The 14,782-nt window shown below is 47.4% G+C and overlaps 1 protein-coding gene across 4 annotated transcripts in view; it reads right to left on the bottom strand.

Annotated features, from left to right (window-relative positions):
- Window positions 1-275: 275 nt before the first annotated feature.
- Window positions 276-14,782, bottom strand: part of LOC143276490 (uncharacterized) — a 29,712-nt gene continuing 15,205 nt past the window's right edge. For 2 of the 4 annotated variants that reach the window (XM_076581008.1, XM_076581012.1), the window contains 7 exons: window positions 14,443-14,661; window positions 12,238-12,336; window positions 10,329-10,514; window positions 8,725-8,900; window positions 5,276-5,402; window positions 4,045-4,195; window positions 276-1,985 (listed from right to left, as the gene is read on the bottom strand). In XM_076581008.1, the coding sequence (XP_076437123.1) occupies window positions 1,880-1,985; window positions 4,045-4,195; window positions 5,276-5,402; window positions 8,725-8,900; window positions 10,329-10,514; window positions 12,238-12,336; window positions 14,443-14,661 (1,064 nt within the window). In that variant the 3' untranslated portion in view covers window positions 276-1,879. The remainder of the gene's footprint in view (window positions 1,986-4,044; window positions 4,196-5,275; window positions 5,403-8,724; window positions 8,901-10,328; window positions 10,515-12,237; window positions 12,337-14,442; window positions 14,662-14,782) is intronic. The other 2 variants (XM_076581010.1, XM_076581011.1) reach the window with 2 other exon arrangements.

Genomic DNA, 14,782 nt, shown 5'->3' on the forward strand with positions numbered 1-14,782 from the left:
AGAAAAAAAAAAAGAAAAAAAGAAAAAAAAAGAAAAAAAAAAAGAAAGAAAGAAAGAAAAAAAAAAAAAAAAAAATCGCGCGGCCGATCTGATTTAATGTCGTCCAGAACAGTGCTTGGTGTATGTGCCCTCTACCCCCTCCCCCCCTCCTTCGACAGTTACCCCAGTCAGTCATATCACCCGGGGTAGGTGTCCACGTCAAATGTGATATTCATACAGCCAGCGACCGTCTATGGACTCTCACTCTCCCCCCCCCCTCCCTTCCATTGCTCTAAGTGTCTCACACAGCACGGATATCACCGGGGAATTGTATTGTATTGTACTGTATTGTACTGTGGTACTCTTTTTTGTCACAACAGATTTCTCTGAGTGAGGAGAGCGTGTCGCTACACTGAGAGCGCCACCCATTTTGTTGTTGTTGCATTTTTTCCTCATCTCATCCGAATGACTAGCGTCCAGACCACCACTCAAGGTCTAATGGATGGGGAGAAAATAATTGCGACTTTGCCGTGATTCGAACCAGTGCGCTCAGATTCTTTCGCTTCTTAGGCGGACGCGTTATCTCTAGGCCATCGCTCCACTTATCATAGCAAGCAGTGCAGTCACCAAGGCAAAACATTGGCTCTACCTCCAGTTGTGCTCTGATCTTTTTCCCCCCAAAACTACTGGCTGCTGCTGCTGGGTACTGCTCGTCGGTGAAAACCTGTAACCACGCTGAGGTAGGACTGAGTTTACATGTCATGGTGTCAATCACCATTTTCTTTTTAATCTGTCTGGATCTCTTCTTCATTTTGGGACTGCACCAAAGACCCACTCCACAAACAACTAGACCTTAAGGACAACTGGTCGTTAACTCAGTACGGCCAGTCCTCTCTTCTCCTCTACACAGACCCCTCGGATGTCCAGTGGGTGTCTGAATGACCCAACCTTTAGCTTCCGTCGTCAGAATTGTGGTATTCTTTGTCAACATTCACCTCTTCAGTAAAAGAGCCTTCCGCTTGCAATATTTTGATGATGGTAATTGGGGTGAAACGCTGTTAACGTCGTCTCTTTCGCCGTTCGTATGGAGAGAGTTAAACTCTAAACTCCCACTTATCGGACTGGATTATCATTTTCGCTCAGCAAAACCAGCAACGTCACTTTAAAGTACACGCAGTGCACGAGTTCCGCTTCATCCCATTCCACCAACGTTTTGCAGTCATGTAGTCCCCCACGGCACTGCACACAAGCGTTGAGCAGCCAGAGGTATGGGAAACACTCACAACGGCACACCACGCACACAGATAAACACTGCCGTCAGTCCTTAGACACACCGGGAGACTGCTGCAACTGCCCACACCCCTGTCTGTATGTGTGTGTGTGTGTGTGTGTGTGTGTGTGTGTGCGTGTGAAACCTGATTGAATGACACAGGAAACGAATGACGAGCGCCCGTAGGCAGCCTGATGTGCAAAAGGCTCCGCCACGTGTTTGTAAAGCGCTTAGAGCTTGGTCTGCGACCGTCAGTGGACATGCGGTATGTAGGTATCCATGTGTTTGTAAAGCGCTTAGAGCTTGGTCTGCGACCGTCAGTGGACATGCGGTATGTAGGTATCCATGTGTTTGTAAAGCGCTTAGAGCTTGGTCTGCGACCGTCAGTGGACAGGCGGTATGTAGGTATCCATGTGTTTGTAAAGCGCTTAGAGCTTGGTCTGCGACCGTCAGTGGACAGGCGCTATGTAGGTATCCATGTGTTTGTAAAGCGCTTAGAACTTGGTCTGCGACCGTCAGTGGACAGGCGGTATGTAGGTATCCACATCATCCCTGCACACCGTGTGGTCACAGAACAGTTGTGACTGTGGTTCCGGCGCGGCCGGCTGGCGAAGGTGGTTTCACTTCCGGTCACATGTCGCTGTCCTGCTGTTGAATCACGGGGACCTCTTCAGGCATGCGTTCCATTGGTGAGTAGTTGTCGGCTGATGGCGATCTGTCATTTTGTGACCCACTGCTTTCCACGAGAACAGATGGAAATAAAGAAATAAATGAGCACGTGATCCTCTGTGATGTACAGTGGTGAAAGGGAACAACAATACTATTAACACACACATACACACACACACACACACTCACACACAGTTGTTTGCTGAAGACGTGCCTTGAACAAATCGTCATGTCCTGCCCTGCCCTGCCCTGCCCTGCCTTGTCCTGCCCTGTCCTGCCCTGCCCTGCCTTGCCCTGTCGTTTCATGTCCTTTCCTGCCCTGCCCTGCCTTGTCCTGTCCTGCCCTGCCCTGCCCTGCCCTGCCCTGCCTTGCCCTGCTCTGCCCTGCCCTGCCTTGCCCTGTCCTGCCCTGTCGTTTCATGTCACGTCAGACGGGTGACAGGGGCTCATAGCATGCACTGTAAAATACAGCAAGTTTTCTGTTCTGCTCTGTGTGAACAGGCACAGGGGTTTTTTGGGGGGCTGAACGTCTGGTCAAAGGGACTGAACTTGTGTGCGATTTTAGATCATAGTTATCTGTCTTGTATTTTCAGTCGGAATTTTGTCATCGACGTCGAAGATAGTGTTAGTGGTGGTTCTGAATGGATATGATCTGTGCAATGAAGAATAAAAAAAATTCAATAAGTAAACAATGATTAATGACAGATAAATAAATAGCAGAGTTAAAAAAAAAATTGATAGATGAAAATTAACAAATAGAAAATAAAATAAAACCCAAATAACTGCATATGTAACACAGCTTAAAATAAATAAATGAACAACCATAACTTGCAAAATCGGACTAAACAATACTTGTAGTTATAACAGTCATAATGATACAATCGTTTTTTGTTGTTTTTTTTTTCATCGATTACTGCACATAAGGTCAAGGTTTGGTAGAGAGGGAGAAAATACTGATGCTTGAAATTCAATCCCAGGCAATCAGATCATCTCGCTTCATTTGATGCAATACCGCCAAAACGTCACACCATAATTCGAAGATATTTAATGAATAACACCCGTCTTGATATTTTGACATACACTTCTTTTTAGCACGATAATGTTTGTGGATCCGGAACGCAATCCAGTCCAGATTCTGTTAGGGGGGGGGGGGGGGGGCACGGCAGTGCAAAAGAGACCAAAATGATGATTTTTCATGATTTTGGTTTTTGATTCTTGAACATCTCTTCTATCATATGCATAAGTTTTTCCACTGTAAAGATGTCTTTAACAATGAAAAAAAAAAAGGGGGGGGGGGGGGAACACGGCAGTGCAAAAGAGACCAAAATGATGATTTTTCATGATTTTGGTTTTTGATGGATTTTGATTCTTGAACATCTCTTCTATCATATGCATAAGTTTTTCCACTGTAAAGATGTCTTTAACAATGAAAAAATTGCCAATAAAGATTGTTTGCTGAATCACGGAAGTGTTTATTTTGTTCAATTTCGACGCAAGTCGTCAAGTTTCTGGCCTTGACAACATACCTTGACTTGCTCAACGATGAGTAAACCTACAGCCATGAGACTTTGCATAACTGTTTTATGACATTGAAGTTTTGTCGTGAGTATGTATGAAAATATTCTCTGGGTTTTAATTCATAGTAGTTCCAATCTTTTTACCTGTTGTAAATTTTGAGGATTTCGCGATACCCAAAATTTCAAAAACTCATAAAAAGTATATTAACTGAAGAATCAACACAATCTCACGTGAAAATGAAGATAATGTCACTGTGTATCAGGTCCACATTACAACACGTGTCTGCATGCACCACATGGACCACAAACCCGATTTCTTTGATACATTGTTTGGCGGTCATTTTGATTTGTTTCCATAGCAACGGGTATTCACAGAAATCTAAGAACACTTTTTTTTGTGTGTGATCCACAAGTGATGATACACCTAGAAGACAAAAAAAAAGAAAGAAAAAAAGAAGAAAAAAACCGGAGAAAAAAAGAAGAAAAAAAAAGAGAGATACAGTCGGAGAGAAAAAAAAAAGTCGTTATTTGACTGTAGTGTCTGACCATTACTCAAACCACCCGACCCAACATAATACACAACCCACCCAACACACAGCAACAACTGACCTGAGGTTCCGTCGATGTCGGATAAACAGCACGATAAGGACGATAGTGATTAGGGCCACCAGTGTGGTGAGGGCTGACACCAGTGCTGTCACCATCTTCTTTGTCTTCTTCATCGTCTCTTTGTCATCGTTCTCTTCTGCTGAACCGTTATCTGGAAAATATGTGGGAGAGGGAGGGGGTGGGGGAGGGGTGTGGAGGGGTGGGGGGGGGCAGGGAACATCACACACACACACACACACACACACACACACACACACACACACACACACACACACGCTTAAGAACTTGGAGTACTTTTAAGGAAACGTAATTTTTTTTTGGGGGGGGCATTTATGGATTTTCGTCCTGTGGTGAGAGCAAATGAATGGACTAGTTGAATGAGAGAAAGAAGGAAGGATGGAAGGATGGAAGAAAGCGAGGAGAATGAAGACAGGAATGAAAAAAATGAATGCAGAAAGGAAGTGAGGAAGATAGGAAGAGAGGAAAGGAGGATGAATGAATATATGAAGGAAGAAAGAAGAAAGAAAGGAAGGAAGGAAGGAATGGAGGAAAAGAGGAAGGAAGGATGAATGAATGAATGAATGAAAGGCAGGAAGGAAGAAGAAAGAAAGAAAGGACGGAAGGAAGGAAGGAAGGAATGCAGAAATGAATGCAGAAAGGAAGTGAGGAAGATAGGAAGAGAGGAAAGGAGGATGAATGAATATATGAAGGAAGACAGGAACGAAGAAGAAAGAAAGAAAGGAAGCAAGGAATGGAGAAATGGATGCAGAAAGGAAGGGAGGAAAAGAGGAAGGAAGGATGAATGAATGAATGAATGAATGAATAAAAGGCAGGAAGGAAGAAGAAAGAAAGAAAGAAAGGAAGGAAGGAAGGAAGGAATGGAGAAATGGATGCAGAAAGGAAGGGAGGAAGAGAGGAAGGAAGGATGAATGAATCAATGAATGAATGATTGGAAACATGAAGGAAAATGAAAGAAATGAAGGAAGGAAGGAGGGAGGGAAGGAAGGAAGGAAAGAAGGGAAAAGGAATGAATAAAGAAATGAAGAAGGGAACGAATGAACGAATGAATGAAGGAAGGAAGGAGCGAATAAATGATGGGAGGAAGAAGAAACGAAAAAAAAGAAGGAACAAACGAAGAAAAGAAGGAGCCAACGAACAAGCCAATAAAGGACGGAAGGAAGGAAGGAAGGAAGGAATGACAGACCAACACAAGGCAGCACAGAGTCCTTACGATGAGGGCGGGGCGGGGGCAGGGTGTGGACATGGATGTCAGCTGTCGAGTTCCCGGCGTCATTGAAGGCCGTGACCACCACGGTGTACTGGGTAGACGGTTCCAGTCCCCGCACCGTCACCTCCCTCTGAAAGGTTTGTCATCACCCTTTACACACGTCACCACCCTCTGAAAGGTTTGTCATCACCCTTTACACACGTCACCACCCTCTGAAAGGTTTGTCATCACCCTTTACACACGTCACCACCCTCTGAAAGGTTTGTGAAAGGTTTGTCATCACCCTTTACACACGTCACCACCCTCTGAAAGGTTTGTCATCACCCTTTACACACGTCACCACCCTCTGAAAGGTTTGTCATCACCCTTTACATACGTCAGCACCCTCTGAAAGGTTTGTCATCACCCTTTACATACATCACCACCCTCTGAAAGGTTTGTCATCACCCTTTACATACGTCAGCACCCTCTGAAAGGTTTGTCATCACCCTTTACACACGTCACCACCCTCTGAAAGGTTTGTCATCACCCTTACTACACACGTCACCACCCTCTGAAAGGTTTGTCATCACCCTTTACACACGTCACCACCCTCTGAAAGGTTTGTCATCACCCTTTACACACGTCACCACCCTCTGAAAGGTTTGTCATCACCCTTTACACACGTCACCACCCTCTGAAAGGTTTGTCATCACTCTTACTACACACGTCACCACCCTCTGAAAGGTTTGTCATCACCCTTTACACACGTCACCACACTCTGAATGGTTTGTCAGTCATACTTACACACGTCACCACCCTCTGAAAGGTTTGTCATCACCCTTTACACACGTCACCACCCTCTGAAAGGTTTGTCATCACCTTTTACACACGTCACCACCCTCTGAAAGGTTTGTCATCACCCTTACTACACACGTCACCACACTCTGAAAGGTTTGTCATCACCCTTACTACACACGTCACCACACTCTGAAAGGTTTGTCATCACCCTTACTACACACGTCACCACCCTCTGAAAGGTTTGTCATCACCCTTACTACACACGTCACCACCCTCTGAAAGGTTTGTCATCACCCTTACTACACAAGTCACCACCCTCTGAAAGGTTTGTCATCACCCTTTACACACGTCACCACCCTCTGAAAGGTTTGTCAATCACCTTTACACACGTCACCACACTCTGAATGGTTTGTCAGTCATACTTTCACACGTCACCACCCTCTGAAAGGTTTGTCATCACCCTTTACATACGTCAGCACCCTCTGAAAAGTTTGTCATCACTCTTACTACACACGTCACCACCCTCTGAAAGGTTTGTCATCACCCTTACTACACACGTCACCACCCTCTGAAAGGTTTGTCATCACCCTTACTACACACGTCACCACCCTCTGAAAGGTTTGTCATCACCCTTACTACACACGTCACCACCCTCTGAAAGGTTTGTCATCACCCTTTACACACGTCACCACCCTCTGAAAGGTTTGTCAGTCATACTTACACACGTCACCACCCTCTGAAAGGTTTGTCATCACCCTTTACACACGTCACCACCCTCTGAAAGGTTTGTCATCACCCTTTACACACGTCACCACCCTCTGAAAGGTTTGTCATCACCCTTACTACACACGTCACCACCCTCTGAAAGGTTTGTCATCACCCTTTACACACGTCACCACCCTCTGAAAGGTTTGTCATCACCCTTACTACACACGTCACCACCCTCTGAAAGGTTTGTCATCACCCTTACTACACACGTCACCACCCTCTGAAAGGTTTGTCATCACCCTTACTACACACGTCAGCACCCTCTGAAAGGTTTGTCATCACCCTTTACACACGTCACCACCCTCTGAAAGGTTTGTCATCACCCTTTACACACGTCACCACCCTCTGAAAGGTTTGTCATCACCCTTACTACACACGTCACCACCCTCTGAAAGGTTTGTCATCACCCTTACTACACACGTCACCACCCTCTGAAAGGTTTGTCATCACCCTTACTACACATGTCACCACCCTCTGAAAGGTTTGTCATCACCCTTTACACACGTCACCACCCTCTGAAAGGTTTGTCATCACCCTTTACACACGTCACCACCCTCTGAAAGGTTTGTCATCACCCTTTACACACGTCACCACCCTCTGAAAGGTTTGTCATCACCCTTTGCACACGTCACCACCCTCTGAAAGGTTTGTCATCACCCTTTACACACGTCACCACCCTCTGAAAGGTTTGTCATCACCCTTTACACACGTCACCACCATCTGAAAGGTTTGTCATCACCCTTTACACACGTCACCACCCTCTGAAAGGTTTGTCATCACCCTTTACACACGTCACCACACTCTGAAAGGTTTGTCAGTCATACCTTAAACACGTCACCACCCTCTGAAAGGTTTGTCATCACCCTTTACACACGTCACCACCCTCTGAAAGGTTTGTCATCACCCTTTACACACGTCACCACCCTCTGAAAGGTTTGTCATCACCCTTTACACACGTCACCACCCTCTGAAAGGTTTGTGAAAGGTTTGTCATCACCCTTTACACACGTCACCACCCTATGAAAGGTTTGTCATCACTCTTACTACACACGTCACCACCCTCTGAATGGTTTGTCATCACCCTTTACACACGTCACCACCCTCTGAATGGTTTGTCATCACCCTTTATACACGTCACCACCCTCTGAAAGGTTTGTCATCACCCTTTACACACGTGACCACCCTCTGAAAGGTTTGTCATCACCCTTTACACACGTCACCACCCTCTGAAAGGTTTGTCATCACCCTTACTACACACGTCACCACCCTCTGAAAGGTTTGTCATCACCCTTACTACACACGTCACCACCCTCTGAAAGGTTTGTCATCACCCTTACTACACATGTCATCATGTTCCCTTTGTTCCTCCCTTCAGTTCGTCCATCCATCAACACACAGACACACACACACAGACACACACACACAGGTACACACAAACACACGCACACACACACACATACACACACACACACACACACACGTGCACACGTGCACACACACAAATGCGCGCACGCACACGGAAAAAGAAACACTGACAGAAAGACAGACCGACAGAGCGGGAGATGGGGAGACATGATGGGGAGACATACAGATTCGTATCAAGCACACACATGGACACCAGCAACCAAGCACAACACAGCACAATACACAGCAACACAGCACGACACAACACAACACAGCACAGCGCAACACAACAGAAGGCAACACAGCACAGCACAGCACAGCACAACAACAAAACAACACAGCACAACACCATACAACACAGCACAACAACAACACAACACCACACAACAGCAACAACAACCCATTTCCATCAGCTCCACACACAAAAGAGATGACCCCCACCCCACCCCACCCAGACCCCCCATCCCCCACACACACGTCAGAAGCTCCCTCCCACTGACCTCGCGGGACGGCACGTGACTCCTGTCGTCAATCCAGGTCAAGGTCGTGTGTCGCCGATGCCGCACAGAGAACGACCTTACCGGGCACCCGTCCGCCTCAAAACCCGTCAGGTTCAAGGTCACTGTGGTGGCGCTGACGTCACGCACCAGGTCACTTCCGGCAGACACGGCTGGCACTGGTACAAGCAACGGGGTTTCCTGAGTGACCTCTCGTTGTGCAAAAATGAATGAATTCTTGTTGTTCTTCTTTTTCTTCTTCGTTCGTGGGCTGCAAACTCCAACGTTCACTCGAATGTACACGAGTGGGCTTTTACGTGTATGACCGGTTTTACCCCGCCATGAAGGCAGCCATACTCCGTTTTCGGGGTGTGTGCATGCTTGGTGTATTCTTGTTTCCATAACCCACGGAACGCTGACATGGATTACGTGATCGTTAACGTGCGTTATTTGATCTTCCGCGTGCGTTTACACACGAAGGGGGTTTAGGCACTAAGCAGGTCTGCATTTTATGTTGACCTGGGAGATCGGAAAAATGTCCACCCTTTACCCACCAGGCACCGTTACCGAGATTTGAACCCGAGATTGAAAGTCCAACGTTTTAACCACTCGGCTATTGCGCCCGTAATAAATAATAATAAATAAATAAATAATGTATATATGCAGTAATAAATAAACAAATAGATAAATAAATAAATAAATAAAAAAAAGCGAAAAAGAAGAAAGAGAATAAGACCGGTGCAGCAGCCTGTTCGTACCCTCCCCTCGTCAATTTTTACCCCGGGGTGCAAAATCCGGTTGGCTCAGACTAACAACAACAACAAAACAAATACAAAAAATACAAAAACAAAAACATTTATAGCGGATCTTGTGGTCCGTGTTGTGTTGTGTTGAAGGTTGTCATGATGTGGGAGGTAGTGGAGATCAGCTGACACTGCTTGTCAACTGCTGTCAATGATGTGATGCTGAGACACACGCACACACACACACACACACATGCGCGCCCGTGTGCACGCACGCACACAACCACACACATTCACATACACACATGTACACAAACGCACACATTACATACACACAGGCACGCACGCACACGCACACGCACACACACGCGCACACGCGCGCACGTGCGCACACACACACAAAGAAAGAAAGAAACAAACAAAAACACTCACACGGAGACACAGACAAAGAAAGACACACACACACACACACACACACACACACACACACACACAGACAGGTATACATACAGACACAGAGACACAGACTTAGACACACAAACAAACTCCCAATACCCCCTCCCCCCGATCCCCCACCCGAGCCCCCCCCCCCACCCCCCCTCACGTCCGCCCCTCCCCTCCTACACACCCACACACACCAACAAAACGCATGGTATGGTGGCAGATACGCTGGAAACTAAACAGTCACACAGACATCCAACAACTGAGCATCACCCCCACCACCACCAACCAACCAACCACCACCACCACCACCACCCCGCTCGCTCTAAAGTCAACAGCTATGCATCACTCCTCTCCCCCTCCACACACACACACACACACACAACACCTATCCCCACCCCGCCCGTCCGGAGCGTGACTGACCAGAACCGTTGGTCGTGACGTGCAGCGTGTCGGACTGAGGGGACCAGCCCACTGTGTTGACAGCTCGCACGACGAAGTGGCAGAGAGTTCCACACGACAGCCCCGCCAATCTGAACGACGTGTTCTCCGCGCCCAGGCTGGCCAACTGCCAGGCGTTCTTCCCGCGTGTGTACTTGAGTTCGTAACCTGTCAGTGTGGGTGGTACAGGGTAATGTGGTGTGTGTGTGTGTGTGTGTGTGTGTGTGTGTTGGAGCTCATGTACGTTTATATGTATTTGACTGTGCTTTCATATCTGTGAAACTGCATGTTTGGTGCATATCTGTTATGCATGTGTGGGTGTATGTGTGAATGTGCGTCTTCATGTTTTACATTTATTTGCTTATTTATCATCATTGTTGTCTTATTTATTTATTAATTATTATTATTATTATTAGTTTATTATTATTATCATTACTACTACCTTTTTATATCATAATTATTATTTATTTATTTATGTAAGCTTATCTATTATTCATTCACCTTTTTTTTTTCTCTCAAGGCCTGACTAAGCGCGTTGGGTTACGCTGCTGGTCAGGCATCTGCTTGGCAGATGTGGTGTAGCGTATATGGATTTCTCCGAACGCAGTGACGCCTCCTTGAGCTACTGAAACTGAAACTGAAACAGTGTGGGTGGTGAGGGGGGTGTGGGTGGGGGGGTTGGGGGGAGGAGAGAGGAAGAGGATGATAGTGAGTGGACAGAAAGGATAAATGTATGATGATAGTCAGTCGTGTTCGACTATGACCATCAGAACAGAGGTAGTTAATTACCTGCTGTCCCGACAATCTGGGCTTGAACTTGATTATGGTGGAGAGTGTCTTTGCCCAGGTTTCATCCCCACTCTCTCGGCCAAGAGATTTTTTTTTTTTTTTTTTTTTTAGGACAGTCGGTGTTGGGATGGTTCCCAAAAGGTCTACTAGGCCCCATGGCTGCAGCACTAAGAGCCAGTGCACTTTTTGCCTCTTACTTTGAGAGTCATAGTCCTTCACAAAAGACTAAGCTGTAAGTGATCTCCCTTCGCAATGGAGAAGCCATTGATAATACAGCCCTCACTTTGCTGTTGGCCCGACTGTAAACTTACGCCAATCTGTGAAACACGCTCATACATACTGGCCACATAAATGACACGGGAGGGGGAGGGGGTGGGTATGATAGGTGGGGGGAGGGGGAGTCGGGAGGGGGTGGGGGTGAGTGGGGGGGGGGGAGAAATGATGATAGGAACCAGAGTCTCTGTGGGCTTCAAAACGGAACAGAGTCTCTGTGGGCTTTTCCAAACACAACAGACTGAGCCACACGCTATACGCCACGTTCCTGGCATCACAGATCTTTTCCCACCCCACTTGCGGCGTGGACCGGGGTTAGGTTGGATTGGATTGGTGTGTGTGCCTGTGTGTGTCTGTGTGTGCCTGTGTGTGTCTGTGCCTGTGTGTGTCTGTGTGTGTCTGTGCCTGTGTGTGTCTGTGTGTGTCTGTGCCTCTGTGTGTGTGTCTGTGTGTGTCTGTGCCTGTGTGTGTCTGTGTGTGTCTGTGCCTGTGTGTGTCTGTGTGTGTCTGTGCCTCTGTGTGTGTGTCTTGCGGCGTGAACCGGGGTTAGGTTGAATTGGATTGGTGTGTGTGTGTGACAGAGTTTTGTCTTGAAACTCTGTGTGTGTGGGGAGTGTGTGTGTGTGTGTGTGTGTGTGTGTGTGTGTGTGTGTGTGTGTGTGTGTGTGTGTGTGTGTGTGTGTGTGTATGTGTGTGCCTGTGTGTGTCTGTGCCTGTGTGTGTGCCTGTGTGTGTCTGTGCCTGTGTGTCAGCACTCCCACCAATTCGCACATCACTTCGTCATCAGTTCACACAGCGCTCCCCAACCAGCACTCCCTAGGGACCTCACCGAGAACGGGACTCCCTCCGTCACGAGGGCACGCCCATCTGATGCTGACGCTGGTGTTGGTGGTCTGTGTCGGCCACACCTCGGGCGGGTCAGGGGCAACTGAAATGACCAGAACATCTCTCTCTGCGTTGGAGGCAACAGTGTGTGTGTGTGTGACACAGCTACAGCTACTCTTCCGAGTGATGGCCTGGAGGTAACGCGTCCGCCTAGGAAGCGAGAGAACCTGAACGCGCTGGTTCGAATCACGGCTCAGCCGCCGATATTTTCTCCCCCTCCACTGACTAGACCTTGAGTGGTGGTCTGGACGCTAGTCATTCGGATGAGACGATAAACAGAGGTCCCGTCTGCTGCTAGCATGCACTTAGCGCACGTAAAAGAACCCACGGCAACAAAAGGGTTGTTCCTGGCAAAATTCTGTAGAAAAATCCACTTCAATAGGAAAAAACAAATAAAACTGCACGCAGGGGGAAAAAAAAAAAAAAAAAAAAAAAGGGTGGCGCTGTAGTGTAGCGACGCGCTCTCCCTGGGGAGAGCAGCCCGAATTTCACACAGAGAAATCTGTTGTGATAAAAAGAAATACAAAATACAAATACAAAATACAAATACCTTTGACAACGACGACGACGATGACGACGATAACAAGACAGACGACAACAACAAAACAAGAACATCAGCATCCATAACAGCAGCAGCAGCAACAACAACAACAACGACAACAGCAATAGCCGAGTGGTTAAAAAGCGTTGGACTTTCAATCTGAGGGTCCCGGGTTCGAATCTCGGTGACGGCGCCTGGTGGGTAAAGGGTGGAGATTTTTTTTCCGATCTCCCAGGTGAACATATGTGCAGACCTGCTAAGTGCCTGAACCCCTTTCGTGTGTATACGCACGCAGAAGATCAAATACGCACGTTAAAGATCCTGTAATCCATGTCAGCGTTCGGTGGGTTCAGTTATGGAAACAAGAACATACCAAGCATGCACACCCCCGAAAACGGAGTGTGGCTGCCTACATGGCGGGGTCAATAAACAAAACGGTCATACACGTAAAATGTTACATGTCTGTCTGAGTGTGTATGTGTGCATGCCTGAAATCTGATTGAATGACACAGGAAACGAATGATGAGCGCCCTGTGGCAGCCGTCAGTCGGCTCTACCCATGTAGGTAGCCTGTTGTGCAAATGACCCCTTGTTTGTAAAGCCCTTAGAGCTCACGACCGAGGATAGGCGCTATATAAGTATCCGTATCAATCAATGACTCCGTGTTTGTAAAGCGCTTAGAGCTTGGTCTCCGACCGAGGACAGGCGACATATAAGTATCCATATCAATCAATCAAATCAAATCAATCAACAGGAACCAGAACCACATCCACAGACCTTCCAATAACAGGGGAAGTGAAAGAATACCAGTCGCCACCTCCCGAACAGAAAGACACAGTAAAAACTCTTCTTCCACAGCCCAGCTACAACAACAGTATGATCAACATCACCACAAACAACAACAGCAACAACATCACCATCACCACCACCACCACCACCACCACCAAAACAACATCCAACATCACCACCACCACCACCACCACCAAAACAACATCCAACATCAACACCACCACCACCACCACCACAACAACATCCAACATCACCACCACCACCACCAACAACAAAACAACATCCACCACCACCACCACCAAAACAACATCCACCACCACCACCAACAACAACAACAACAAAACAACATCCAACATACATCACCACCACCACCACCACCAAAACAACATCCAACATCACCACCACCACCACCAACAACAACAAAACAACATCCAACATACATCACCACCACCACCACCAAAACAACATCCACCACCACCACCACCACCAACAACAACAACAAAAACAAAACAACATCCAACATACACCACCACCACCACCACCACCAAAACAACATCCACCACCACCACCACCAACAACAACAACAAAAACAAAACAACATCCAACATACACCACCACCACCACCACCAAAACAACATCCAACATCACCACCACCACCACCAACAACAACAATAAAACAACATCCAACATACACCACCACCACCACCACCAAAACAACATCCAACATCACCACCACCACCACCACCACCAAAACAACATCCAACATCACCACCACCACCAACACCAACAACCCCCCCCCCTCAACCCCTCATCACCTACCAACAGCGGGGAAGGTGCACTGTGCAGGTGGACTCAAACTCCCGGCCTCCAGACACACGTAGCCCTCCTCCTGTCTGACGGCTGCAGGGGGCAGGGGCACTCCCAGGATCAGGTTCCAGCTGACGTTACCCAGACTGGTGTGCACGGACACCCTGGAATCGTGGACACTGCAGCGGTACCCCGGGTGGTTCCACACACACGCCAGCACCTCCTCCGTTTCTGGCGACAGAACCACAGAAGGCGATGATACCCCCGAAAACGGAGTATGGCTGCCGTAAAAAGGGTCATACACGAAAAAAAAAAAAAAAAAAAAAAAAAAAGCCCGCTCGTGTACATACAA

Source organism: Babylonia areolata, chromosome 32, assembly GCF_041734735.1.
Source record: "Babylonia areolata isolate BAREFJ2019XMU chromosome 32, ASM4173473v1, whole genome shotgun sequence".
Lineage (NCBI taxonomy): Eukaryota > Metazoa > Mollusca > Gastropoda > Neogastropoda > Buccinidae > Babylonia > Babylonia areolata.